This window comes from Oncorhynchus mykiss, unplaced genomic scaffold (genome assembly GCF_057628025.1).
Source record: "Oncorhynchus mykiss isolate SJ-2025 unplaced genomic scaffold, ASM5762802v1 scaffold101, whole genome shotgun sequence".
Classification (NCBI taxonomy): domain Eukaryota; kingdom Metazoa; phylum Chordata; class Actinopteri; order Salmoniformes; family Salmonidae; genus Oncorhynchus; species Oncorhynchus mykiss.
The window spans coordinates 381090-407437 of NW_028322100.1; the positions used below are offsets into that span (position 1 = coordinate 381090).

The 26348-nt window shown below is 43.3% G+C and overlaps 1 protein-coding gene across 2 annotated transcripts; it reads left to right on the forward strand.

The window, feature by feature from the left end:
* Positions 1-29: 29 nt before the first annotated feature.
* On the forward strand, positions 30-18211 carry LOC110510724 (carbohydrate sulfotransferase 3). 2 transcript variants are annotated; one of them, XR_016493791.1, is made up of 5 exons: positions 140-624; positions 14171-14409; positions 14795-14974; positions 15387-16633; positions 16684-18211. XR_016493791.1 is itself a non-coding variant. In XM_090228763.1 (4 exons), exons 2-4 carry the CDS (start codon positions 14330-14332, stop codon positions 16462-16464), a joined length of 1338 nt encoding a protein of 445 aa, XP_090084889.1. In that variant the 5' UTR covers positions 30-624; positions 14171-14329; the 3' UTR covers positions 16465-18211. The 2 variants fall into 2 exon arrangements, 1 of the variants encoding a protein (XP_090084889.1); XM_090228763.1 differs by having other exon boundaries at positions 30-624; positions 15387-18211.
* The last annotated feature ends 8137 nt before the right edge of the window (positions 18212-26348 follow it).

The following is a 26348-nucleotide window of genomic DNA, read 5'->3' on the forward strand; positions in this document are numbered from 1 at the left end:
ATAAAGCCCTCTGAATTTAATTGAATTGAGAGAGGGAAAGATGGAGAGAGGGAGGCGAAAGCGAGCGAGACAGAGATATATAGTGGCCCTCTATATGCGGCTATGTAAAAACAGCGATGGGTGAGGGGCCAACCTCTCCACATGTGACTACAGTGTCCATTTTTAGAGGAAGAGCGGCACACTCGGTCACGGTGTGTTCTTGCCCTTTCGTTGGGATTAGAGATGTAAAATAATAATTATTCAACCGTTAATGCGTTTTTTTGTTTGTTTGTTACGTATATATTCACACGTTTATTTCATCTCATTATTGATCGGATTTTTCCCCCTTTATTTTTCGTGTGGACATTTTGAGAAAAATACTTTTTTGTATTTCTAAACTTTTCTTTCTAAAATGTCAAAGTTCGCTCGCGTATTTTTGTAGTCCACCTTCGTCTATGGAATCATCTTGGGGATATTAGAAATAGCCTAACGGACATGGAGGAGTTTATCAACTTTTCCCACACAAGGTGCCTTTTGTTCGTGAATAAGGCAGCGTGCTTTTGGAAGTCTAGACCATGAGGGAACCCCTCGAGCGCACAACTGTCGATTAGGCGACTGGTTGCTTGAGAGCGTCACAATAAAATGGTAAGGAATGCTCCGTTTTAAACCAATTTCTTTTATTATAAATGTTTTCATTTTTTTTTTTTTTTAAGTTGTTGCTTTAGTGTTTTCATTATTTAAGAAAAGTGTTTGCTGCTTTTTATTATTTGAGAACAAATAACATGGCATGGTCTATTGATGATTTATTGATGACCGATTCCTACTTTATTACTAGCCTATTAACTAATTACTGTATAAGGACTTCCTGCTGTATAAATGATGTACTGTATTCAGTGTGGATGACTACACAGGATTTGTGCTGTATCTTACCTGATAGCCCTTGGCTTGATTTCTAAAGACCAAACACTATATTTTACTGACTGGGCATACCTGCATGAGCTGGAAGCACCACCAATGGATGAGGACTTCTAGGGTATCAAACAACCCACATGATATGTTACCAGCGCTGCCCTCTGTCAATGTGCCAGCCTGTCAAGATCCAATACAGCCTGGTGCGGCAGGTAGCCTAGTGGTTAGAGGCGGGCCGGTGGCCGCAAGGTTGCTGGTTTGAATCCCGGGTCTGATTGGACAAATCTTCCTGGAAGTGAGCTGGCAACCTGGAAGGTTGCTGGTGTCAAATCCTAGATGCATTACCTGCCGTTGTGCTCTTGACCAAGGCACTTAACCCCTCTCAACAACAGCTCCCCGGACACCCAGTGTGACAGCGCTGCTCCAAAACCTGTACATGTATGTGTTTCCTTCGGAGGGGTTGGTTAAAGGCAGAAGTGACATGTCGGTTGGACCTTGTGTGCAATTGACCAATAAAGTCATCTTGATCTTAATCTTAGCCTGGTCCCAGATCTGTTTGTACTTTCTTGGCCATAGGGTTTGGTAAGACAGCACAGACATATCTGAGTCCAGGCTAGATCCATTACAGAGTACCACTGAACTGCTCTCTGTAAGTATGAGTCAAGCTGCCATAGGGGCACGGGGCACACCACCTTTCCTTTATCATGCAAGTAGACTAGAGTATCATGCTTTAAATAGCCCTGTGTAATTACAGTATTACAGTATGTTAAGCTAAACGTCTGTTGATAGGGGTAAGGCAAAATCACCCGAAGTGAAGTCATGTTGCTATATGTCTGTGGTGCCTATGGTCGCCTAATATACCTGCAATGGTAAACTGTTAATTACTTTGTCAAGGTAGGGTAAAAAAATAAAACAGCTGATAGTTTCTATTCTGAAATGATTCAAGATTTCACTTGATACACTGCTTTGCACCGCCAGAACAGGTGAAAATTAAACCATATGCTCTTCAAGCTTCGCTGAGTGCATTAATTGAAATTTCACACAGAGAAATGGTTACAAATGTGATTGTCATGCTGGCTTTTCTATCTTCAGTCCCCTTTCATTTAAAAAAAACAAAAAACAATCCTATTTGAGCCTTAAGAAGGAGGCATCCATTAAAAGCATTTGTAACATGCTGATAAATGGGGAGATGGTGGCTCCTTCATGAGCTGATCATCAAATGTGTCGTACGCCTCAGTGGGTTGTGAATGTTTCGATGGCAGCTCTATGAAGATGAGTTCTTTCTGACACCACGCTTCTACGGGATAATAAGCTCAGATAATTGGTGTGTACTGGCTTACATTATAAATCATGAAACCATTTGAAAGAAAATACTATTTTGTAGATGTTCTGCTGATGGTTTGCACAGTAATCTATGATCCATAGTGGCGCAAGTGGTTTAAGGCACTGCATCTCAGTGCAAGAGGTGTCACTACAGTCCCTGGTTCAAATCCAGGCTGTATCACATCCGGCTAGGATTGGGAGTCCCATAGTGCGGCTCACAATTGTTCCGGGTTTGTCTAGGGGTAGGCTGTCACTGAAAATAAGAACTTGTTTTTAACTGACTTGCCTAGTTAAATAAAGGTACAAATTAAAAATGCTATTCCATTCTATAGCTCATGCTATGGGACTTAGCGACAATGTTGTACATGTAGTGTAGTAGAGTTTTTACTGAAGATACAAATACAACATGTCAGAGAACAACCGTTGGACCCAACACAGTCACGTGGTGTTATTAAACTATGCCAAAAACCACCCGTATGACAAATAACAAATGAAGCAATCTTCGTCCAGCTATGGGCAATTGTTAAGCAATCATCAGGAAGCTCTCAATGCATTTCCCTTCTCATTTCCCCTGGCATGTCTCCCATTGGCTGAGGTCTGTGGCTATATGATGATGGCATGTCTCCCATTGGCTGTGGTCTGTGGCTATATGATGATGGCATGTCCCCCATTGGCTGAGGTCTGTGGCTATATGATTATGGCATGTCTCCCATTGGCTGAGGTCTGTGGCTATATGATGATGGCATGTCTCCCATTGGCTGAGGTCTGTGGCTATATGATGATGGCATGTCTCCCATTGGCTGATGTCTGTGGCTATATGATGATGGCATGTCTCCCATTGGCTGAGGTCTGTGGCTATATGATGATGGCATGTCTCCCATTGGCTGATGTCTGTGGCTATATGATGATGGCATGTCTCCCATTGGCTGAGGTCTGTGGCTATATGATGATGGCATGTCTCCCATTGGCTGAGGTCTGTGGCTATATGATGATGGCATGTCTCCCATTGGCTGAGGTCTGTGGCTATATGATGCTGAGTACCTCTCATGCATGCACTCAAATGTCCTCCTCGATTAGTCTTTCCACGATTCCTCGCGTCCTCTTCCTTCTGAAACAATCGTTGGAGGAAAAGATCCAAGGTCCATCCCTTCTGACCTAATCCTCCAATGTGTTTTGAGGAGAAAAGACACAGGGAATCGAGAAAGGATGAATTGGGAAAGAGCCACAGAGTAAATTTAAAAAAGGCCTGGGTTGGGATCTTTAGTGACTGACCAGTTGAGGGACACTGGGCCCTCTCTGTGTGGACAAACTGTATTGTGACTGACTGGTTTTACACACCAACAACCCTTTGGGAGAGTACAATGGTTTTCCAATGAGTAACATGTTACACCTTAGGCCTTGGCATGGCAGGGATCCAAACAGGCCAGGAGGGTTGTCAGTCTCTGACCGGCTGACGTGCAGGTGACTCTAGGGCTGGTCGGCATTTATTGAGATGAGTCATGTATTGGAGGCAGCTCTACAGAGTGGTCACTAGCTGGCACAGCCACAAAGTCATACAATCTGATTTTAAACCTAACCCTAACCTTAACCACTCTGCTAACCCTAATTCCTAACCCTAACCTTACATTTACAATGTAGATCATTTTGACTTTGCAGCTGGCCAATCTAGTCGGAAGCGTCTCATTTCTGCCTCCAAGTCAAGACTATTGACAATAAACGTCAACCTGTGACCTAAAAAATGTTTTAAAATGTACATTTAACTAGACAGGTCAGTTAAAAAGGCCTATACCCCCCCCCCATGGCTGTGCCCCTGCTTAGAGACTTGATTTATTTAACCTTTATTTAACTAGGCAAGTCAGTTAAGAACAAATTCTTATTTACAATGACTGCCAAACCCAGACAACGCTGGGCCAATAGTGCGCTGCCCTATGGGACTCCCGATCACAGCCAGATGTGATACAGCCTGGATTCAAACCAGGGACTGTAGTGATGCCTCTTGCACTGGGATGCAGTGCCTTAGACCACTGCGCCACTTGGGAGCTGAAAAAGATCACAATGCTGTGATCTCAGGCCAGAAGTTTTTTTACAGTGTGAACCCTGTGAGAGACGTTTGTGTCTGTGTCATGTGGGCAGACAGTGTAAGACTGAGATGGTCAGAGGGAGATCTCCTCTCTGGAGAAAACACAGACTCAGTGTACTCTGTGTAAGTCCAACTTGTGATTACCAACTAGTCCACGTCAACAGTGAGTGCTGGGTCTTGTTCCAATTCAAAACTTTTACTCTAAGTCCTATAACTCATTCACTTTTTGAGAGGGTTTCACAGGATTTGTCTAATCATTTTGGGAGTTAAGATTTGCAATCTTTTGGACAGGCTACTGTAGCAGCCTGAGGCAGACAGAGGTTGCAACAGGGTGTTGGAACTCAGCCTTCATAGCACCAAAATACTAGATAGGAAATCTGAGGCATCATGGGAATTCAGAAGACAGAAAGGGGGGAACATCAGGTGTACTGGGATTTTGGATGAATACATGGATACCATTCTTATGCCTCTGCATCCAGAATAAAATAAGTTAGAGGTAGTTTCGCAAACCAATGCTAACTAGCGATGGCACAAAGGAAGTTAGAGGTAGTTTCGCAAACCAATGCTAACTAGCGATGGCACAAAGGAAGTTAGAGGTAGTTTCGCAAACCAATGCTAACTAGCGATGGCACAAAGGAAGTTAGAGGTAGTTTCGTAAGCTAATGCTAACTAGCGATGGCACCATGACTGGAAGTCTATTATGACAAAGCACAAACCTAATGTCAAAGACTATATAGTGTCAGGGTGAAAATGTCTAAAATACACCAAGGCTGCAGTGTATTTGGGTCCGGAGTTACAACAAGAGCTTCATCCTCAGCTTTAATGGGAGCTGCCGTCTCTCTGGGCCTGTATCCCAAATGGCTCCTATTCCCTGTATAGTGCACTGCATTCGAACATAGGCTCTGATCTGATCTGAAAAAATACCAATTGGTGGAAAAAAGATCAGAATTGGACTGCCTGTCTAAACGCAGCCAGGGGCAAGTGAATACGAGTCAGTTGTTGTGTTTGCAGCAGTTTGTATGAATCTGAGTGGTTACATTCAGTACATGTTAAATGGTTACGAGACAGAGATAATGAGACTCTTGCTCTACTCGAAGGGAAGGTACCACTGAAGGCCTCCGTATTCAGGCAGGCAGCTTGAAGCAGAAGTGTGTCACCATCCAGGCCCTGAAGAAGGCACAGTAATACCGAAATGTTGGTGATTTACCTAATACATTACATAGAGTTTATATATACAGTCATGGCCCAAAATTTTGAGAATGACACAAATATTAATTTCCACAAAGTTTGCTGCTTCAGTGTCTTTAGATATTTGTCAGATGTTACTATCTAATACTGAAGTATAATTACAAGCATTTCATAAGTGTCAAAGGCTTTTATTGACAATTACATGAAGTTGATGCAAAGAGTTAATATTTGCAGTGTTGACCCTTCTTTTTCAAGACCTCTGCAAATCGCCCTGGCATGCTGTCAATTAACTTCTGGGCCACTGATGGCTGCCCATTCCTGCATAATCAATGCTTGGAGTTTGTCAGAATTTGTGGGGTTTTGTTTGTCCACCCGCCTCTTGAGGATTGACCACAAGTTCTCAATGGGATTAAGGTCTGCGGAGTTTCCTGGCCATGGACCCAAAATATCGAAATGTTGTTACCCTAGCAACTTAGTTATCACTTTTACCTTATGGCAAGGTGCTCCATCGTGCTGGAAAATGCATTGTTCTGGATGGTTGGGAGAAGTTGCTCTCGGGGGATATGTTGGTACCATTCTTTATTCATGGCTGTGTTCTTAGGCAAAATTGTCAGTGAGCCCACTCCCTTGACTGAGAAGCAACCCCACACATGAATGGTCTCAGGATGCTTTACTGTTGGCATGACACAGGACCGATGGTAGCGCTCACCTTGTCTTCTCCGGACAAGCTTTTTTCCGGATGCCCAAAACAATCGGAAAGGGGATTCATCAGAGAAAATGACTTTACCCCAGTCCTCAGCAGTCCAATCCCTGTACCTTTTGCAGAATATCAGTCTGTCCCTGATGTTTTTCCTGGAGAGAAGTGGCTTCTTTGCTGCCCTTCTTGGCAGCAGGCCATCCTCCAAAAGTATTTGCCTCACTGTGTGTGCAGATGCACTCACACCTGCCTGCTGCCATTCCTGAGCACGCTCTGTACTGGTGGTGCCCCGATCCCGCAGCTGAATCAACTTTAGGAGATGGTCCTGGTGCTTGCTGGACTTTCTTGGGTGCCCTGAAGCCTTCTTCACAACAATTGAACCGCTCTTCTTGAATGCATATTGCCATCATACAAACTGAGGCAGCAGACTGTGAAAATTCATATTTGTGTCATTCTCAAAACATTTGGCCACCACTGGTCTGGAGTAAAAGGTCCTCAGAGCTGCTCAAATCAAAACATCTTTTACTGGTCTGGAGTAAAAGGTCCTCAGAGCTGCTCAAATCAAAACATCTTTTAGTGGTCTGGAATAAAAGGTCCTGTCCTCAGAGCTGCTCAAATCAAAACATCTTTTAGTGGTCTGGAGTAAAAGGTCCTGTCCTCAGAGCTGCTCAAATCAAAACATATTTTAGTGGTCTGGAATAAAAGGTCCTGTCCTCAGAGCTGCTCAAATCAAAACATATTTTAGTGGTCTGGAATAAAAGGTCCTCAGAGCTGCTCAAATCAAAACATATTTTAGTGGTCTGGAGTAAAAGGTCCTCAGAGCTGCTCAAATCAAAACATCTTTTAGTGGTCTGGAGTAAAAGGTCCTCAGAGCTGCTCAAATCAAAACATATTTTAGTGGTCTGGAGTAAAAGGTCCTCAGAGCTGCTCAAATCAAAACATGTTTTACTTGTGCAATTCTCTTTCTACAAACTTACAAAACTTTCTACAAACTTATTACTGCTGTTTTTAGTATTATTTATTAGGTATTTTTCTTAAAACTACGTTGTTGGTTAATTAAGGGCTTGTAAGTAATCATTTCACTGTAAGGTCTACTACACCTGTTGTATTCAGTGCATGTGACAAATACAATTTGATTTGGTTTTAATCTCTTGGTAACGTGACAACATTGAGAGAAGCCCAGAGCGCACGCAGATTCAAAGTCTGCAAGTGTATTTTTTGATTCACAGCAGAATATTCGTACTCTTTAAATGGATTTGTAATAATTCTGAAAATGTCAAGTCACAAGTTTTCGACCCGTTGTTAAATATTTAACACATCGTGATACAACTTTGCAAAATTCAATTACACATTTGCTAATTGTACTTGCAAACACGAATCTCAATGTGCAACCACAAAAGTCAAAATACAAACGGGTGTAGTTCTGTCATCATTATAATGCCATACTTAGGAGGCTCTATTCAAAAGTAGTGTACTATATAGGGTGCCATTTGATCCATATGGAGGAATCAGCCAGGCCTTGGATCTTTAATGATCTCAGGGTACTTTTATTGTCACACCCTGACCTTAGACATCTCTGTTTTTCTATATATTTTGGTTAGGTCAGGGTGTGACTAGGGTGGGTACTCTAGCTTTGTATGTCTAGGGGTTTTTGTATGTCTAGGGTTTTTTGTATGTCTACGTTGACATGATATGGTTCCCAATCAGAGACAGCTGTTTATCGTTGTCTCTGATTGGGGATCATATTTAGGTAGCCATTTTCCTCATTTGGGGTGTGGGATCTTGACTATGTGTAGTTGCCTGTCAGCACTATGTTGTATAGTGACACGGTTCGGTTGTTATTTTGTTGGTTTGTTCGGTGTTCATTCCGTTAATAAAGAGAATGTACGAATACCACTCCACGCCTTGGTCCGATCCTTACAACAAACATGACATTTATATTTATTTAGCTAGGCAAGTCAGTTAAGAACAAATTCTTATTTACAATGACGGCCTACCCCGGCCAAACCCCTAACCCTGGACGACACTGGGCCAATTGTGTGCCACCCTATGGGACTCCCAATCGCGGCCGGTTGCGATACAGCCTGGAATCAAACCAGGGTCTGTAATGACACCTCTAGGATTGAGATGCAGTGCCTTAGACCCCTTCGCCACTCGGGAGCCCCTACTTAATGATCACAGCCTTTTACTGAAGCTACTGCCAGGGGGACCTCATAAACTGACGTTTCCACATTATGTGGCCCTAATTGCTCCTTGTTCCCCACATAGGGCACCTCTTTAGGGGGCGCTCGTCAGAAGTCGTACACTATGTAGCGAATTTGGGTGACATTTAGGACACAGTGTTAATGATCACGGGTTACTATAGCAACCATTAGAGGGACCTAATGAACTGACCTTTTCACACACACACAGATGTGCCTTTTGAAACATACCGTTTACACGTTTTAGCCAGCTATACGATTCAAATCAGATGGTTTGCAAGTTCTGCCTCATGTTTATACACTTTTCCTGATATCGATATTAGATAGACATTTGAATAGAAAGATACCATAGTGTTGTAGGCCTACAGCTGGTTTGTCACAAAACCACGGTGGCAGACACACAGACAACGGGTTAACCTGTCTCTGTTCATTGAATGGGCCATTATATCAAACCGGTTCAATAATGATGTACATTTTCACCTCAATCATCACCTCAATCAATGTAGTAATTGTTACTGTGGGTGAATAGCCACAGTCTCTCGACATGTAAGATACCCTTTCTAATGGCAGGCAGTGAGTTTAAAGGGGCAATCTGGGATTGGTACATCCATTTATTTTTATGAATGATATAATAGCCATTGATATTTGAAGAATATAACTTCATTTAAGAGTGGTTACGTTTCTCCAGCCACATCCTTCAGTTGTTTACAACAAAAAAAACACAGTGGTGTGTTGACCGCTTTGGTTTAGTTTAAAACCCAGATCGGCCGTTTCATCTTGGATCATTAGTCAGGGATTACAGCCAAGCTAACATTATCCCAACAGTAACATTATAGTAATCCTTCAGCAGAATGGGCAGGATATCCCTAAATAGGCCTCATTACATCCATCTTTGTCTTCAATGGATAGACTCTACTCACTCTGCAAGCCAGGTACAGCTAGGGATGCATCCCAAATGGGACCCTAGTCCCAACAATGGGAATAGGGGTCAAAAGTAGTGCACTATAAAGGGAATAGTGGTCAAAAGTAGTGCACTATAAAGGGAATAGTGGACAAAAGTAGTGCACTATAAAGGGAATAGTGGACAAAAGTAGTGCACTTTAAAGGGAATAGTGGACAAAAATAGTGCACTATAAAGGGAATAGGGGTTCATTTGGGACCAATACCAGGTTTTATATCCTGCTGTAGTTCTGCTTGTTCACACTCTCACAGGCTCATAATGTTTACAATTTATGGCCCCGTGACAAGCAGGTTTTCCCCCTTCCATTTCTGTTTACTTTTTGCCTCTGTGCTGTTTCCCATATATCCCCCGTTCAAAGCTAACTGTTTTACTGCAGTGTTAGGTCACTGTTTAGGTGCTCAGTCTGGGAGCTCTCTGTTGGAATAATGAAAGCCCTTCTTCGCTATTCATAGCACCTCCGTCACTCGGTCCCGTCAAGAACATTCTCAAGCCGCCCTCTGCCGGCAGCGCCACAGTGGTGCCTTAAGGATCTCTACAGATCGGTGTCCCATCCTCGGGACGGTTGAGCTAATGTGCGCTAATGTGATTAGCATGAGGTTGTAAGTAACAAGAACATTTCCCAGGACATAGACATATCTGATTTTGGCAGAAAGTTTAAATTCTTGTTAACTAACTGCACTGTCCAATTTACAGTAGCTGTTACAGTGAAATAATACCATGCTATTGTTTGAGGAGAGTGCACAATTAGGAACTTGAAAAGTTATCAGTAAACCAATTTGGCACATTTGGGCAGTCTTGATACAACATTTTGAGCAGAAATGCAATGATTCATTGGATCAGTCTAAAACGTTGCACGTGCACTGCTGCCACCTAGTGGCCAAAATCTAAATTGTGCTTAGCCTGGAATAATACATTATGGCCTTTGTCTTGCATTTCAAAGACGATGGTACAAAAAAAACATTTGGCTTTTACTTTGTACTATCTTTTACCAGATCTGATATATTCTCTCCTACATTCAGTTCACATTTCCACAATCTTTAAAGTGTTTCCTTTTAAATGGTATCCAGAATATGCGTATCCTTGCTTCAGGTCCTGAAATACAGGCACTTAGATTTGGGTATGTCATTTTAAAGCGACAATTTAAAAAAATCCTTTTAAAGTGGTGATAAGCCCAGTCATTCTGGACGGAGGCTAAATACTATTTAGTCTAAATTTACACTATAGTGCCTGGAAATGCGATGAAATTGCTAAAGTAGTCAAATATTTAGTAGGAAATATTTGCTAGCATTATCATCTAGTCAAATTTACTTTAGACAGATGTCAATGTTGTCATTAGCTAGCAAAGTTCTTAAAGAATAGCGGGCAATGCTGACGTTAGCTAGCTAAAATCCGGTGGCCTCCCCTCAGGCTTAGCTAGCTAGCTAACGTTATATTGCATCTAAAGTCAATTTGGTGACATCAAAAGGATGACAAAAGGTTTCCCCACTAATTATTTGCCTCCCTTTGAATGCCATGGTATTTACAAGCCACTGTAATGCACTTTTGATGAAATCGTCATCGGTGCTCATTGACGATGCATTGAGTAGAATGCTCATTGACGATGCATTGAGTAGAATGCTCATTGACGATGCATTGAGTAGAATGCTCATTGACGATGCATTGAGTAGAATGCTCATTGACGATGCACTGAGTAGAATGCTCAGTGACGATGCATTGAGTAGAATGCTCATTGACGATGCATTGAGTAGAATGCTCAGTGACGATGCATTGAGTAGAATGCTCATTGACGATGCATTGAGTAGAATGCTCAGTGACGATGCATTGAGTAGAATGCTCATTGACGATGCACTGAGTAGAATGCTCATTGACGATGCATTGAGTAGAATGCTCATTGACGATGCATTGAGTAGAATGCTCATTGACGATGCATTGAGTAGAATGCTCATTGACGATGCATTGAGTAGAATGCTCATTGACGATGCATTGAGTAGAATGCTCATTGACGATGCATTGAGTAGAATGTTCATTGACGATGCATTGAGTAGAATGCTCATTGACGATGCATTGAGTAGAATGCTCATTGACGATGCATTGAGTAGAATGCTCATTGACGATGCATTGAGTAGAATGCTCATTGACGATGCATTGAGTAGAATGCTCATTGACGATGCATTGAGTAGAATGTTCATTGACGATGCATTGAGTAGAATGCTCATTGACGATGCATTGAGTAGAATGCTCATTGACGATGCATTGAGTAGAATGCTCATTGACGATGCATTGAGTAGAATGCTCATTGACGATGCATTGAGTAGAATGCTCATTGACGATGCATTGAGTAGAATGCTCATTGACGATGCATTGAGTAGAATGCTCATTGACGATGCATTGAGTAGAATGCTCATTGACGATGCATTGAGTAGAATGCTCATTGACGATGCATTGAGTAGAATGCTCATTGACGATGCATTGAGTAGAATGCTCATTGACGATGCATTGAGTAGAATGCTCATTGACGATGCATTGAGTAGAATGCTCATTGACGATGCATTGAGTAGAATGCTCAGTCCAAAACAAACGTTCAAAACAATATTGTGACCCACGAATAGCCTGGTCCCAGATCTGTTTGTATTAACTTGTGAACTCCTATCTCCATCATTGAATAAATAATTAGGAGTTGGTAAGACAGCACCAACATATCTGAGACCAGGCTACAGTACGTCTTCACCAGACAGTGGTTTGTTCTAGTAGCCTGCTGGACATGTCACTGAGTGCTCTTGAGTCTTCTCTTAAAATACCTCATTGAGTGCTGGCATAAAGGAGCAGCTGGTGGATTGGGTACCTTGGTGACATACATTACATGGACAACAGTGTGTGGATTAGGTTATTTCAGCCACACCCGTTGCTGACAGGTGTATAAACTCGAGCACACAACCATGCAATCTCCACAGACAAACATTGTCCGTAGAATGGCCCATACTGAAGAGCTCAGTGACTTTCTGCCCCTGCTAGAGCTGCCCCTGCTAGAGCTGCCCCTGCTAGAGCTGCCCCTGCTAGAGCTGCCCCCTGCTAGAGCTGCCCCTGCTAGAGCTGCCCCCTGCTAGAGCTGCCCCTGCTAGAGCTGCCCCTGCTAGAGCTGCCCCCTGCTAGAGCTGCCCCTGCTAGAGCTGCCCCTGCTAGAGCTGCCCCTGCGAGAGCTGCCCCCTGCTAGAGCTGCCCCTGCTAGAGCTGCCCCTGCGAGAGCTGCCCCTGCTAGAGCTGCCCCTGCTAGAGCTGCCCCGGTCAACTGCAAGCGCTGTTACTGTGAAGTGGAAATGTGTAGGAGCAACAACGGCTGTTTCAGTATAACAATACCCCTGTGCACAGAGCGAGGTCCATACAGAAATGGTTTGTCAATGATTTTGGAATGAGATGTTCATCGAGCAGAGGTCCACATACCTTTGGCCATGTCATGTTGGACAGTATTGGTTGCATTCAAAGCCTAGATATTTTGTTCCTCTGTGTATGGGTCATGTTACAACACATTTTTATGCTATTATCGCCATGTAGATGCAATACGATCGACCTATATGCAATATTAAATATTCTTGTACTTGATTTGAGACAGAGAGATTGAGAGACAGAGAGAGGCTCAGTCCGAGCAAACATTGTTTTATCTCTAGAGGGACACCAGCTTTCAACACTAGCATTGTGGGTGGGTTCTTGAAATCCCCCTGCAGTCCTAAAGAAAACACAGACAGACCCAAGGGATGTAAGCAGATTAAATTCCTCCTGTGAAACCACTCTGACGCTTTCTATTCTTACACCACTGTGGTATGAAATGATATTATCGTCTCCGAAAATGGGTCCTACACCAATTGACGGGAAGCTAGCATGACCCATAAACACAGCTATTAAACTCCCACCTCAAACCACCAACATGCTGACTAAGCGACGAGGCACTGATACATTTACATCAAGCTATACTATAGCATACTGTACGTAGAACCTGGGATACTTTCTCCTCCATTTGACTGGTTATCAACAGATTCGTTTTCAGAAGATTTAATCTAACACAACTATACTATAACAATTTATGTAAACTTTACCATAACAATTTAAGTCATCTGTACTGTTACAGTTTAAGTAATTTATACTATAACAATTTAAGTCCTCTATACTATAACAATTGAAGTCCTCTATACTATAACAATTGAAGTCCTCTATACTATAACAGTTGAAGTCATCTATACTATAACAGTTGAAGTCCTCTATACTATAACAGTTGAAGTCCTCTATACTATAACAGTTGAAGTCCTCTATACTATAACAGTTGAAGTCCTCTATACTATAAGAGTTGAAGTCCTCTATACTATAACAATTGAAGTCCTCTATACTATAACAGTTGAAGTCCTCTATACTATAACAATTGAAGTCCTCTATACTATAACAGTTGAAGTCCTCTATACTATAACAATTGAAGTCCTCTATACTATAACAGTTGAAGTCCTCTATACTATAACAGTTGAAGTCCTCTATACTATAACAGTTGAAGTCCTCTATACTATAACAGTTGAAGTCCTCTATACTATAACAGTTGAAGTCATCTATACTATAACAGTTGAAGTCATCTATACTATAACAGTTGAAGTCCTCTATACTATAACAGTTGAAGTCATCTATACTATAACAGTTGAAGTCATCTATACTATAACAGTTGAAGTCCTCTATACTATAACAGTTGAAGTCCTCTATACTATAACAGTTGAAGTCCTCTATACTATAAGAGTTGAAGTCGTTTAAGGTTTGTGTTCTTGTTTACAGTACTGTAGCGTGTTCATTTCATTTTGCAGAACGATGCAGCCGTGTATACGATGTAAAATACAACAACGATCAACCGGAGGACTGTTTGAATAGGCAGCGGGAGTCTGGAGAAGAGAAGAAGATTGGCAGAAGCTATTAAAGAAGGTATTCCGTGACAGCAGCAGATCCCGACACAGCTTCATCACAGAATGAGGATGAAATACACAATCTCCCTTGTCTTCATTGTGGCACTGGTCATCATTGAGAAGGAAAACAACATTATCTCACGGTAAACCTAAGCCCATCTCCATGATCAACACAGAGAGAGAGTGTGTGTGTGTGTGTGTGTATGTGTGTATGTGTGTGTGTGTGTGTGTGTGTGTGTATGTGTGTGTGTGTGTGTGAGTGTGTGCGTTAGGCCTGTCTGTTATACTGATCTCCCTCAGACTGGAACAGGCTCACCTTTATTCATAGCGGTGTGTTTGAGACATTCGTTTCAGCTACTCGGCCTCAAGTGTCATGCCGTGTTTTCCAAGGCGTCTGATTGGATGAAGTAGTGACGTTTCAATGGCATAGATTGTTTACTTACTTTAATTGATTTCACTGTCTGTGGATAAGATGGTCTTGTAAAACTATAAAACATGTTGTTTAACAATGCCAAGCCTGTCTTGTAGGGTTTCAGACAAGCTCACCCCAAAGCAGACCCCCCAGACACCCCTTCAGCCCAGTAACTCTGCCTCAGCCTCAGCCCTGGGTCTCCTGAAGTTTAATGGCTCCTCCTTCACTACCCTGAGCAAGCTGGACCCTGTCTTCACCCTCATGAAGAGACGCCTGGAGAACTACACCGAGCAGAGGTCTGTGTGTGTAGCATGATATACTATTTATCATACAGTAAGACAAGCAGTCTGGCCTTAATGGATACATGTACTCCTAAATCGACACCCTGTACAGCCAGGAGAGGACTGGCCACCCCTCAGAGCCCGGTTCCTCTCTAGGTTTCTCTTAGGCTGGGTATCTGTAAAGCACTTAGTGACAACCGCTGATACAAAAAAGGCATTTATAAAATATATGTGATTGATCGACACTACAGTACCTAACTTATCATGTTTGATCTCAGTAAAGACATTCCTGAAGCTAGCATAGTGGTGTCCCCACTCCTGATCAGTATTTGTATGTGTGATGTCCAAGTGGTTGGGAATAATGTTGTTTTTTTTAAATATCCGATCCGATTGACAATAAAGTTTTGTATTTTGTACTGTATTGTAGGTCAGAGGTCATAGGATCAGCAGGAAACAGAAAGCACATCCTCCTATTGGCCACCACGCGGACAGGCTCCTCCTTCGTGGGCGAGTTCTTCAACCAGCAGGGAGACAACATGTTCTACCTGTTCGAGCCGCTGTGGCACGTCGAGAGGTCGCTGACATTAGAGAGCGGCGGGACCAACGCCACAGCCGCCGCCCGGGCCTACCGGGAAGTCCTCCAGGGGCTCTTCCTGTGTGACTTCACCCCTCTGGAGAGCTTTATTGACCCACTTCCTGTAGACCACGTCACCTCAGCCCTGTTCAGGAGAGAATCTAGCAGCTCTCTCTGTGAGGAGTCCGTCTGTAGCCCGTTCGTTAAGAAGGTCTTTGAACGCTACCATTGCCGGACTAGGAAGTGTGGTCCCCTCAACCTGACCACGGCGTCCGAGTCATGCCAGCAGAAGGAGCACAGGGCCATTAAATCCGTCCGGGTGCGCCAGCTGGAGACCCTGAGACCCCTCGCCGAGGACCCTCGTCTAGATATCAAGTTCATCCAGCTGGTGAGGGACCCCAGGGCGGTTCTGGCCTCCCGCATGGTGGCCTTCTCCGCCAAGTACAACAACTGGAAGAAGTGGGCGGTGGACGGAGACGTGCCCATTGACGACGACGAGGTGAGGAAGCTGAAAGGCAACTGCGACAACATCAGGATGTCTGCGGAGGTCGGCCTGAGGCAGCCGTCTTGGCTGAGGCGGAGGTACATGCTAGTACGGTACGAGGATATCGCTAGATTCCCTATGAGGAAGGCAGCGGAGATGTACAAGTTCACCGGGATCCCGTTCACTCCTCAGGTGAAAGACTGGGTGTTAAAGAACACCCAGGCTTCCAATGAAGCTAGTGGAGTGTATTCAACACAGAAGAACTCCTCCGAGCAAGTGGAGAAATGGAGGTTCAGCATACCGTACAAACTAGCCCAGGTGGTGCAGAGGGTTTGTGGACCCACGATGAAACTGTTTGGGTACAAGTTTGTGAACAGCGAGGCGATGCTGACGGACAAGTCTATCAGTTTGATCGAAGAAAAGATTTTCATACAAAACTTTTCATAGACATTTTACGGTAACTCTGAACTCTGCTCATCAGACAAAGTGGACCAACAGATACGATTATGAAGCGATAGGTTGTGAGGATATTTATTGGGGACTGTACTAGTATACAACAGAGTAATGTATAAGACACTTTATAGATCCATATTATATATAACATGTTACACTCCAGGTTACACACTCCGTTACACTCCATATTATATATTACATGTTACACTCCAGGGTGTAGAAGGAAATACACATTTTTGTGTGTAATAAAAAGGAACGAATACAAAAACGAGTACTACCTTTTAACTTTTTACAGGGACATTTAACAAAAGAAAACCCTTGTTACATGAGTACTACACGGTAGAAAACACTTGTTATACGAGTACTACATGGTAGAAAACCCCTTGTTATATGAGTACTACGTGGTAGAAATCCCTTGTTACATGAGTACTACGTGGTAGAAATCCCTTGTTACATGAGTACTACGTGGTAGAAATCCCTTGTTATATGAGTACTACATGGTAGAAATCCCTTGGTACATGAGTACTACATGGTAGAAAACACTTGTTATATGAGTACTACATGGTAGAAAACACCTTTTCACCCCAAGTAATTCAAGCTTTTAAAATCTGGTTTTAGGGTGGCCAAGCTTGAGTCCTTGAACAGTTTCCCCGTTGAAGTGTATTTGTTGTTCTGTCAAGCCACAGGTTAATAACAGTAGCTGATTTTGAACTGAGCTGTAGAGAAGGGAGTTAAATGAATGGCTTTGCTCGGTGTGTGTGGAAAGCAAGACAGTGGCAGGACATTGCAATGTTTTGGTCTTGTATGTTCTATAGCATTTACCTATAAAGAAGGGATGTTCTTTTTCATGTTAATTTAATATTTTATTTTATTTGTGTTGAGATTGAGAGATTATGGCCATGGCATTTGCACATGCTACATAGATGGATAGTTTTCTCCTCGCTAACTGTTGGGACCCCTTACTTCCAGACCTGGGTTCAAATAGTAGTAGAAATCTTTCATACGGTTTTAGCATTTGCTTTAGCCTGCCAGGAGTGCCACATGGGTGGGGTTTTCTGTTTTGAGATTATTCTATTGGTTAATAACACCAGCTAAAGTATTTGAAATGATTTTGAATACTATTTGAACCCAGGTCTGCTTCATGAACACATCAGCTAGGTGAGTGAGTATCTGTACATGCATGTTGCTGTTTTGATTTTAATTGGCTATTAGTGTTTCACGTCGTGGAAGTCGACGGTGAGCGTAGCGACTCATTCTGTAAAAACAGATGTCTTCGGTGGTCCTGTATGTACAGACAATGTGTGTCCCAAAAGGCACCCTGTTTCCCATAATGCACCATAGGGAATAGACACATACATTCCTCCTGCAGCTGGTTTGCAGAATTGTGTGAGGTTTATCAGCAGCTTTCTGTCCTTTGACACAAGTCTCCTGGCTGGTGACGATGGACGAGAAGAGGACCAGGGGACTAAAAGACTGGGTGTACGTTCCAAATGGCACCCTATTCCGTATATGGTGCACTATATTTGACCACTGCCCCATTGGGATCTGGTCATAGGTAGTGCACTATGTAGGGAATAGGTTGCCCTTTGGGAGGCGTTATGGTTTTTCTCTATATGCATGCCTATGCCTTTTCTCATTCTGGTGTTAAGTTAAGTTTGCTTTTCATTTCAGTGGAATTCACTATTGTTGTATGTGGTTGTTTGGCCTTTTACTGTACAAGTAAATTGAATACTGACAAGTCTACTTTTGTTGTTTCCTTGTTTTGCTGTCAGATGTATTTTAAACTGTTAGGTGACATTTCTTCAAATATATGTTCTATGTGTAGGGTAGCATTGCTTATTCATATGGAGAAATCTCAAACCGATTTGAAGCAAACTAGCCACGAACATTGGAGACATTCATTAAGCCCAGAGCAGGGCTCTTCAACCCGGTTTTTGGTAAGAGCTGGGCTCTCCAACCCTGTTCATGGCCAGTGCAGGATTCTCCAACCCTGTTCCTCGCTAGAGCAGGACTCTCCAACCCTGTTCCTCGCCAGAGCAGGACTCTCCAACCCTGTTTCTGGCCAGAGCAGGACTCTCCAACCCTGTTCATCGCCAGAGCAGGACTTTCCAACCCTGTTCCTCGCCAGAGCAGGACTCTCCAACCCTGTTTCTGGCCAGAGCAGGATTCTCCAACCCTGTTCCTCGCTAGAGCAGGACTCTCCAACCCTGTTCCTCGCCATAGCAGGACTCTCCAACCCTGTTTCTGGCCAGAGCAGGACTCTCCAACCCTGTTCATCGCCAGAGCAGGACTCTCCAACCCTGTTCCTCGCCAGAGCAGGACTCTCCAACCCTGTTCCTCGCCAGAGCAGGACTCTCCAACCCTGTTCCCGGAGAGCTACCGTCCTGTAGGTTTTCACTCCAACCCTGTTCCTGGAGAGCTACCGTCCTGTAGGTTTTCACTCCAACCCTGTTCCTGGAGAGCTACCGTCCTGTAGGTTTTCTCTCCAACCCTGTTCCTGGAGAGCTACCGTCCTGTAGGTTTTCACTCCAACCCTGTTCCTGGAGAGCTACCGTCCTGTAGGTTTTCACTCCAACCCTGTTCCTGGAGAGCTACCGTCCTGTAGGTTTTCACTCCAACCCTGTTCCTGGAGAGCTACCGTCCTGTAGGTTTTCACTCCAACCCTGTTCCTGGAGAGCTACCGCCCTGTAGGTTTTCACTCCAACCCTAATGTAGCCCACCTGATTCTAATAATTAGCTGGTTAATAAGCAGAATCAGGTGATTTGGAACAAACACCTTCAGATCGGTAGCTCTCCAGGAACAGGGTTGGAGCAAACACCTTCAGATCGGTAGCTCTCCAGGAACAGGGTTGGAGCAAACACCTACAGATCGGTAGCTCTCCAGGAACAGGGTTGGAGCAAACACCTACAGATCGGTAGCTCTCCAGGAACAGGGTTGGAGCAAACACCTACAGATCGGTAGCTCTCCAGGAACAGGGTTGTTATTTGTATTTATTATGGATCCCCATTAGCTGCTACCAAGGCAGCAGCTATTCTTCCTGGGGTTTATTATGGATCCCCATTAGCTGCTACCAAGGCAGCAGCTACTCTTCCTGGGGTCTGGCAAAATGAAGGCAGTTTATACAATTTTAAAAAACATTACTATACATTCACAGATTTCACAACACACTGTGTGCTCTTAGGCCCCTACTCCACCACTACCACATATCTACAACACACTGTGAGCTCTCAGGCACCTACTCCACCACTACCACATATCTACAACACACTGTGTGCTCTTAGGCCCCTACTCCACCACTACCACATACTGTATCTACAATACAAAATCCATGTGTACGTGTGTGTATATAGTGCGTATGCTATTGTGTGTGTCTGTGCCTTTGTTTGTGTTGCTTCACAGTCCCCGCTGTTCCATAAGGTGTATTTTTATCTGTTTTATAAATCTGGTTCGAGGAGATTTATGGTTATATCTCTTCCTCCCTACTGCATCAGTTACTTCTTATTTACTGTATGTATTTATTTAACCATTATTTAACTAGAAAAGTCAGTTAAGAACAAATTCTTATTTACAATGACGGCCTACCAAAAGGCAAAAAGGTAGAGACAACAATACATCTTGCAAAGCAGCCACAACTGTCAGTAAGAGTGTCCATGATTGAGTCTTTGGATGAAGAGATTGAGATAAAGCTGTCCAGTTTGAGTGTTTGTTGCAGCTCGTTCCAGTCGCTAGCTGCAGTGAACTGAGAAGAGGAGCGAACCAGGGATGTGTGTGCTTCAGGGACCTTTAACAGAATGTGACTGGCAGAACGGGTGTTGTATGTGGAGGATGAGGGCTGCAGTACATATCCCAGATAGGGGGGAGTGAGGCCTAAGAGGGTTTTATAAATAAGCATCAACCAGTGGGTCTTGCGACGGGTATACAGAGATAACCAGTTTACAGAGGAGAATAGAGTGCAGTGATGTGTCCTATAAGGAGCATTGGTGGAAAATCTGATGGCCGAATGGTAAAGAACATCTAGCCCCTCGAGAGCACCCTTACCTGCCGATCTATAAATTATGTCTCCGTAATCTATCATTTGTAGGATGGTTTATTTGAGGAGGAGGGTTTATTCTCCAGGTCTTTAACCGTTTTCCAGAACTTCTTGCAGTTAGACCCACAGAGAGAACTGCTCCTTAAAGTCACTAACTTAGGCCTTACGGATAGCCTGAGTGCACTTATTTCTCATTTGCCTGAACGAGAGCCAGTCAGCCTGAGTATGCGTGTGCCGAGCCTTTCACCAAATGCAATTCTTGAGGTGGAGTAACTCTGCTAGATCACGGTGGAACCACTTGAGGTGGAATAGAGTTCCATGTAGTCATGGCTCTATGTAGTACTGTGCACCTCCCATAGTCTGTTCTGGACTTGGGGACCGTGAAGAGACATCGTGTGGCATGTCTTGTGGGGTATGTATGGGTGTCCGAGCTGTGTGCCAGTAGTTCAAACAGACAGCTCGGTGACTTCAACATGTCTCATAAATACAAGTAGTGATGAAGTCAATCTCTCTTCCACTTTCAGCCAGGAGAGATTGACAAGAATATTATTAATGTTAGCTCTCTGTGTACATCCAAGGGCCAGCCGTGCTGCCCTGTTCTGAGCCAATTACAATTTTCCTGAGTCCCTTTTTGTGGTACCTGACCACACAGTGGTCCAGGTATGACAAAACCAGGGTCTGTAGGACCTGCCTTGTTGATAGTGTTGTTAAGAAGGTAGAAACTAGGGTCTGTAGGACCTGCCTTGTTGATAGTGTTGTTAATAAGGTAGAAACTAGGGCCTGTAGGACCTGCCTTGTTGATAGTGTTGTTAAGAAGGTAGAAACTAGGGCCTGTAGGACCTGCCTTGTTGATAGTGTTGTTAAGAAGGTATAAACTATGGCCTGTAGGACCTGCCTTGTTGATAGTGTTGTTAAGAAGGTAGAAACTAGGGCCTGTAGGCCCTGCCTTGTTGATAGTGTTGTTAAGAAGGTAGAAACTAGGGCCTGTAGGACCTGCCTTGTTGATAGTGTTGTTAAGAAGGTAGAAACTAGGGCCTGTAGGACCTGCCTTGTTGATAGTGTTGTTAAGAAGGTAGAAACTAGGGCCTGTAGGACCTGCCTTGTTGATAGTTGTTAAGAAGGTAGAAACCAGGGCCTGTAGGACTTGCCTTGTTGATAGTGTTGTTAAGAAGGTAGAAACTAGGGCCTGTAGGACCTGCCTTGTTGATAGTGTTGTTAAGAAGGTAGAAACGAGGGCCTGTAGGACCTGCCTTGTTGATAGTTGTTAAGAAGGTAGAAACCAGGGCCTGTAGGACTTGCCTTGTTGATAGTGTTGTTAAGAAGGTAGAAACTAGGGCCTGTAGGACCTGCCTTGTTGATAGTGTTGTTAAGAAGGTAGAAACTAGGGCCTGTAGGACCTGCCTTGTTGATAGTGTTGTTAAGAAGGTAGAAACTATGGCCTGTAGGACCTGCCTTGTTGATAGTGTTGTTAAGAAGGTAGAAACTAGGGCCTGTAGGACCTGCCTTGTTGATAGTGTTGTTAAGAAGGTAGAAACTATGGCCTGTAGGACCTGCCTTGTTGATAGTGTTGTTAAGAAGGTAGAAACCAGGGCCTGTTGATAGTGTTGTTAAGAAGGTAGAAACTAGGGCCTTTAGGACCTGCCTTGTTGATAGTGTTGTTAAGAAGGTAGAAACTAGGGCCTGTAGGACCTGCCTTGTTGATAGTGTTGTTAAGAAGGTAGAAACCAGGGCCTGTTGATAGTGTTGTTAAGAAGGTAGAAACTAAAGCCTGTAGGACCTGCCTTGTTGATAGTGTTGTTAAGAAGGTAGAAACTAGGGCCTGTAGGACCTGCCTTGTTGATAGTGTTGTTAAGAAGGTAGAAACTAGGGCCTGTAGGACCTTGTCTTGTTGATAGTGTTGTTAAGAAGGTAGAAACCAGGGCCTGTTGATAGTGTTGTTAAGAAGGTAGAAACTATGGCCTGTAGGACCTGCCTTGTTGATAGTGTTGTTAAGAAGGTAGAAACTAGGGCCTGTAGGACCTGCCTTGTTGATAGTTGTTAAGAAGGTAGAAACTAGGGCCTGTAGGACCTGCCTTGTTGATAGTGTTGTTAAGAAGGTAGAAACTAGGGCCTGTAGGACCTGCCTTGTTGATAGTGTTGTTAAGAAGGTAGAAACTAGGGCCTGTAGGACCTGCCTTGTTGATAGTTGTTAAGAAGGTAGAAACCAGGGCCTGTAGGACTTGCCTTGTTGATAGTGTTGTTAAGAAGGTAGAAACTAGGGCCTGTAGGACCTGCCTTGTTGATAGTTGTTAAGAAGGTAGAAACCAGGGCCTGTAGGACTTGCCTTGTTGATAGTGTTGTTAAGAAGGTAGAAACTAGGGCCTGTAGGACCTGCCTTGTTGATAGTGTTGTTAAGAAGGTAGAAACTATGGCCTGTAGGACCTGCCTTGTTGATAGTGTTGTTAAGAAGGTAGAAACTAGGGCCTGTAGGACCTGCCTTGTTGATAGTGTTGTTAAGAAGGTAGAAACTATGGCCTGTAGGACCTGCCTTGTTGATAGTGTTGTTAAGAAGGTAGAAACCAGGGCCTGTTGATAGTGTTGTTAAGAAGGTAGAAACTAGGGCCTGTAGGACCTGCCTTGTTGATAGTGTTGTTAAGAAGGTAGAAACTAGGGCCTGTAGGACCTGCCTTGTTGATAGTGTTGTTAAGAAGGTAGAAACTAGGGCCTGTAGGACCTGCCTTGTTGATAGTGTTGTTAAGAAGGTAGAAACTAGGGCCTGTAGGACCTGCCTTGTTGATAGTGTTGTTAAGAAGGTAGAAACTAGGGTCTGTAGGACCTGCCTTGTTGATAGTGTTGTTAAGAAGGTAGAAACTAGGGCCTGTAGGACCTGCCTTGTTGATAGTGTTGTTACGAATGCAGAGCATCGCTTTATTACAGACAGACTTATCCCCATCTTAGCTACTGTTGAATCAATATGTTTTGACAGGTTACTCTAAGCTGTTTAGTCACCTCAACTTGCTCAATTTCTACCCTATTTATTACAAGATTCAGTTGAGGTGATGATTTTTGTCCCAAATTTAAATGCTTTTAGTTTTGGAAATATTTAGGACTAACTTATTCCTTGCCACGCACTCTGAAACGATGTAGTAGTGTTTCACCTCCCGGTCGGAGAGCCCTGAATCAGAGCAATATGTTTAGAATGTGAATATACATTCTAGATATATGGTTCTGATTCAGACATACAATTCATTTTCTATTATGACTTAACAGTAGAATCAAACAGTAGCCTACTTTTTGAATCATCGGTTCTAGATATATGGTTCTGATTCAGACAAACAATTCATTTTCTATTATGACTTAACAGTAGAATCAAACAGTAGCCTACTTTTTGAATCGCCAGTCATTTCACGGAAGCTCTATAAAAGAATCCCCAACCAAGAGGTCTGTGAGAACCGGGACACGAGACTTGACAAGTTTGGGGTTTGTGCCACACTTCTGTTTAATAAAAGTGACTTATTCATTTTCTTCAGTCAGAGAATGAATTTGATTGAGTGTATCCCATTTTTTTTACTTCCCCTTGACCTCTGTCCACAGCATGTGCTTATACATAGCCCAACCATCCAACCAACCCTCCAACCTTGCCTTCGAGGAAGCTGGAAGCACGATGGTTGTGGGAGCCAGCTGCTCAGCTAGCAGCATGTTTACTATGGTGCTGGCCTGGCTATTTAAGTCTTCCCAACCTAGCAATTTCCTCCAGCTTTACATAGAATATGGTCAGAGTGATTTTTGTCTCCACCTGACAACGCCTGCATACTTAAACCAATGGGAGTCTATCGTCTGCGACACAGATGCAGGGGCACGCACACAATTAGAGGCACACACACTCTCACAGACACGCGCACACACTCAGGCAAGGACACACACACATACACACACACACACACACACACATGGAGTCATAAACAGCGTGTTCTTGTATACACCATAACATGTGTAGGCTACCACAGCAACACCCCGAAATCAAGGCAACCACACATTCACAAAATCACTGGTCCTTTTGTAGGTCTATCTCAAGTAGACTGGTTGATTATGCATCTCTCCCTTAGCTAACACACACACGCACGCACAGACACACACACACAGACACACATATGCGTGCACACACACACAAACCCTTTCCGTGGAATCAGAGACCTGAGTCCTCTTGGGAGAAACGTAATGAGGTGAAGCAGGGCATTCATAAACTCCTATATTGCAGCCGTGGCTTTATGTGGGGAGGCAGGGAGGGTGGAGTCCTCCTCTGGAAGTTCGGGTGGGGCAAATATAGCACAGAAACAACCACTTTCCACTGAATTAAAGCTCTCTCACTCCTTAGAACGAGTTCCAGTGAAATAAGGGAAACTCAATCCAAACTCCCCCTCCTGCCTCCCTGTTATATGGTTATATCTCCTCCCTGTTATATGGTTATATCTCCTCCCTGTTATATGGTTATATCTCCTCCTCCTCCCTGTTATATGGTTATATCTCCTCCCTGTTATATGGTTATATCTCCTCCCTGTTATATGGTTATATCTCCTCCCTGTTATATGGTTATATCTCCTCCCTGTTATATGGTTATATCTCCTCCCTGTTATATGGTTATATCTCCTCCTCCTCCCTGTTATATGGTTATATCTCCTCCCTGTTATATGGTTATATCTCCTCCTCCTCCCTGTTATATGGTTATATCTCCTCCCTGTTATATGGTTATATCTCCTCCTCCTCCCTGTTATATGGTTATATCTCCTCCTCCTCCCTGTTATATGGTTATATCTCCTCCCTGTTATATGGTTATATCTCCTCCCTGTTATATGGTTATATCTCCTCCCTGTTATATGGTTATATCTCCTCCCTGTTATATGGTTATATCTCCTCCTCCCTGTTATATGGTTATATCTCCTCCTCCCTGTTATATGGTTATATCTCCTCCCTGTTATATGGTTATATCTCCTCCCTGTTATATGGTTATATCTCCTCCCTGTTATATGGTTATATATCCTCCCTGTTATATGGTTATATCTCCTCCTCCCTGTTATATGGTTATATCTCCTCCCTGTTATATGGTTATATCTCCTCCTCCTCCCTGTTATATGGTTATATCTCCTCCCTGTTATATGGTTATATCTCCTCCCTGTTATATGGTTATATCTCCTCCCTGTTATATGGTTATATCTCCTCCCTGTTATATGGTTATATCTCCTCCCTGTTATATGGTTATATCTCCTCCCTGTTATATGGTTATATCTCCTCCCTGTTATATGGTTATATCTCCTCCCTGTTATATGGTTATATCTCCTCCCTGTTATATGGTTATATCTCCTCCTCCTCCCTGTTATATGGTTATATCTCCTCCCTGTTATATGGTTATATCTCCTCCTCCTCCCTGTTATATGGTTATATCTCCTCCCTGTTATATGGTTATATCTCCTCCTCCCTGTTATATGGTTATATCTCCTCCCTGTTATATGGTTATATCTCCTCCCTGTTATATGGTTATATCTCCTCCCTGTTATATGGTTATATCTCCTCCCTGTTATATGGTTATATCTCCTCCCTGTTATATGGTTATATCTCCTCCCTGTTATATGGTTATATCTCCTCCCTGTTATATGGTTATATATCCTCCCTGTTATATGGTTATATCTCCTCCTCCCTGTTATATGGTTATATCTCCTCCTCCCTGTTATATGGTTATATCTCCTCCCTGTTATATGGTTATATCACCTCCCTGTTATATGGTTATATCTCCTCCCTGTTATATGGTTATATATCCTCCCTGTTATATGGTTATATCTCCTCCCTGTTATATGGTTATATCTCCTCCTCCTC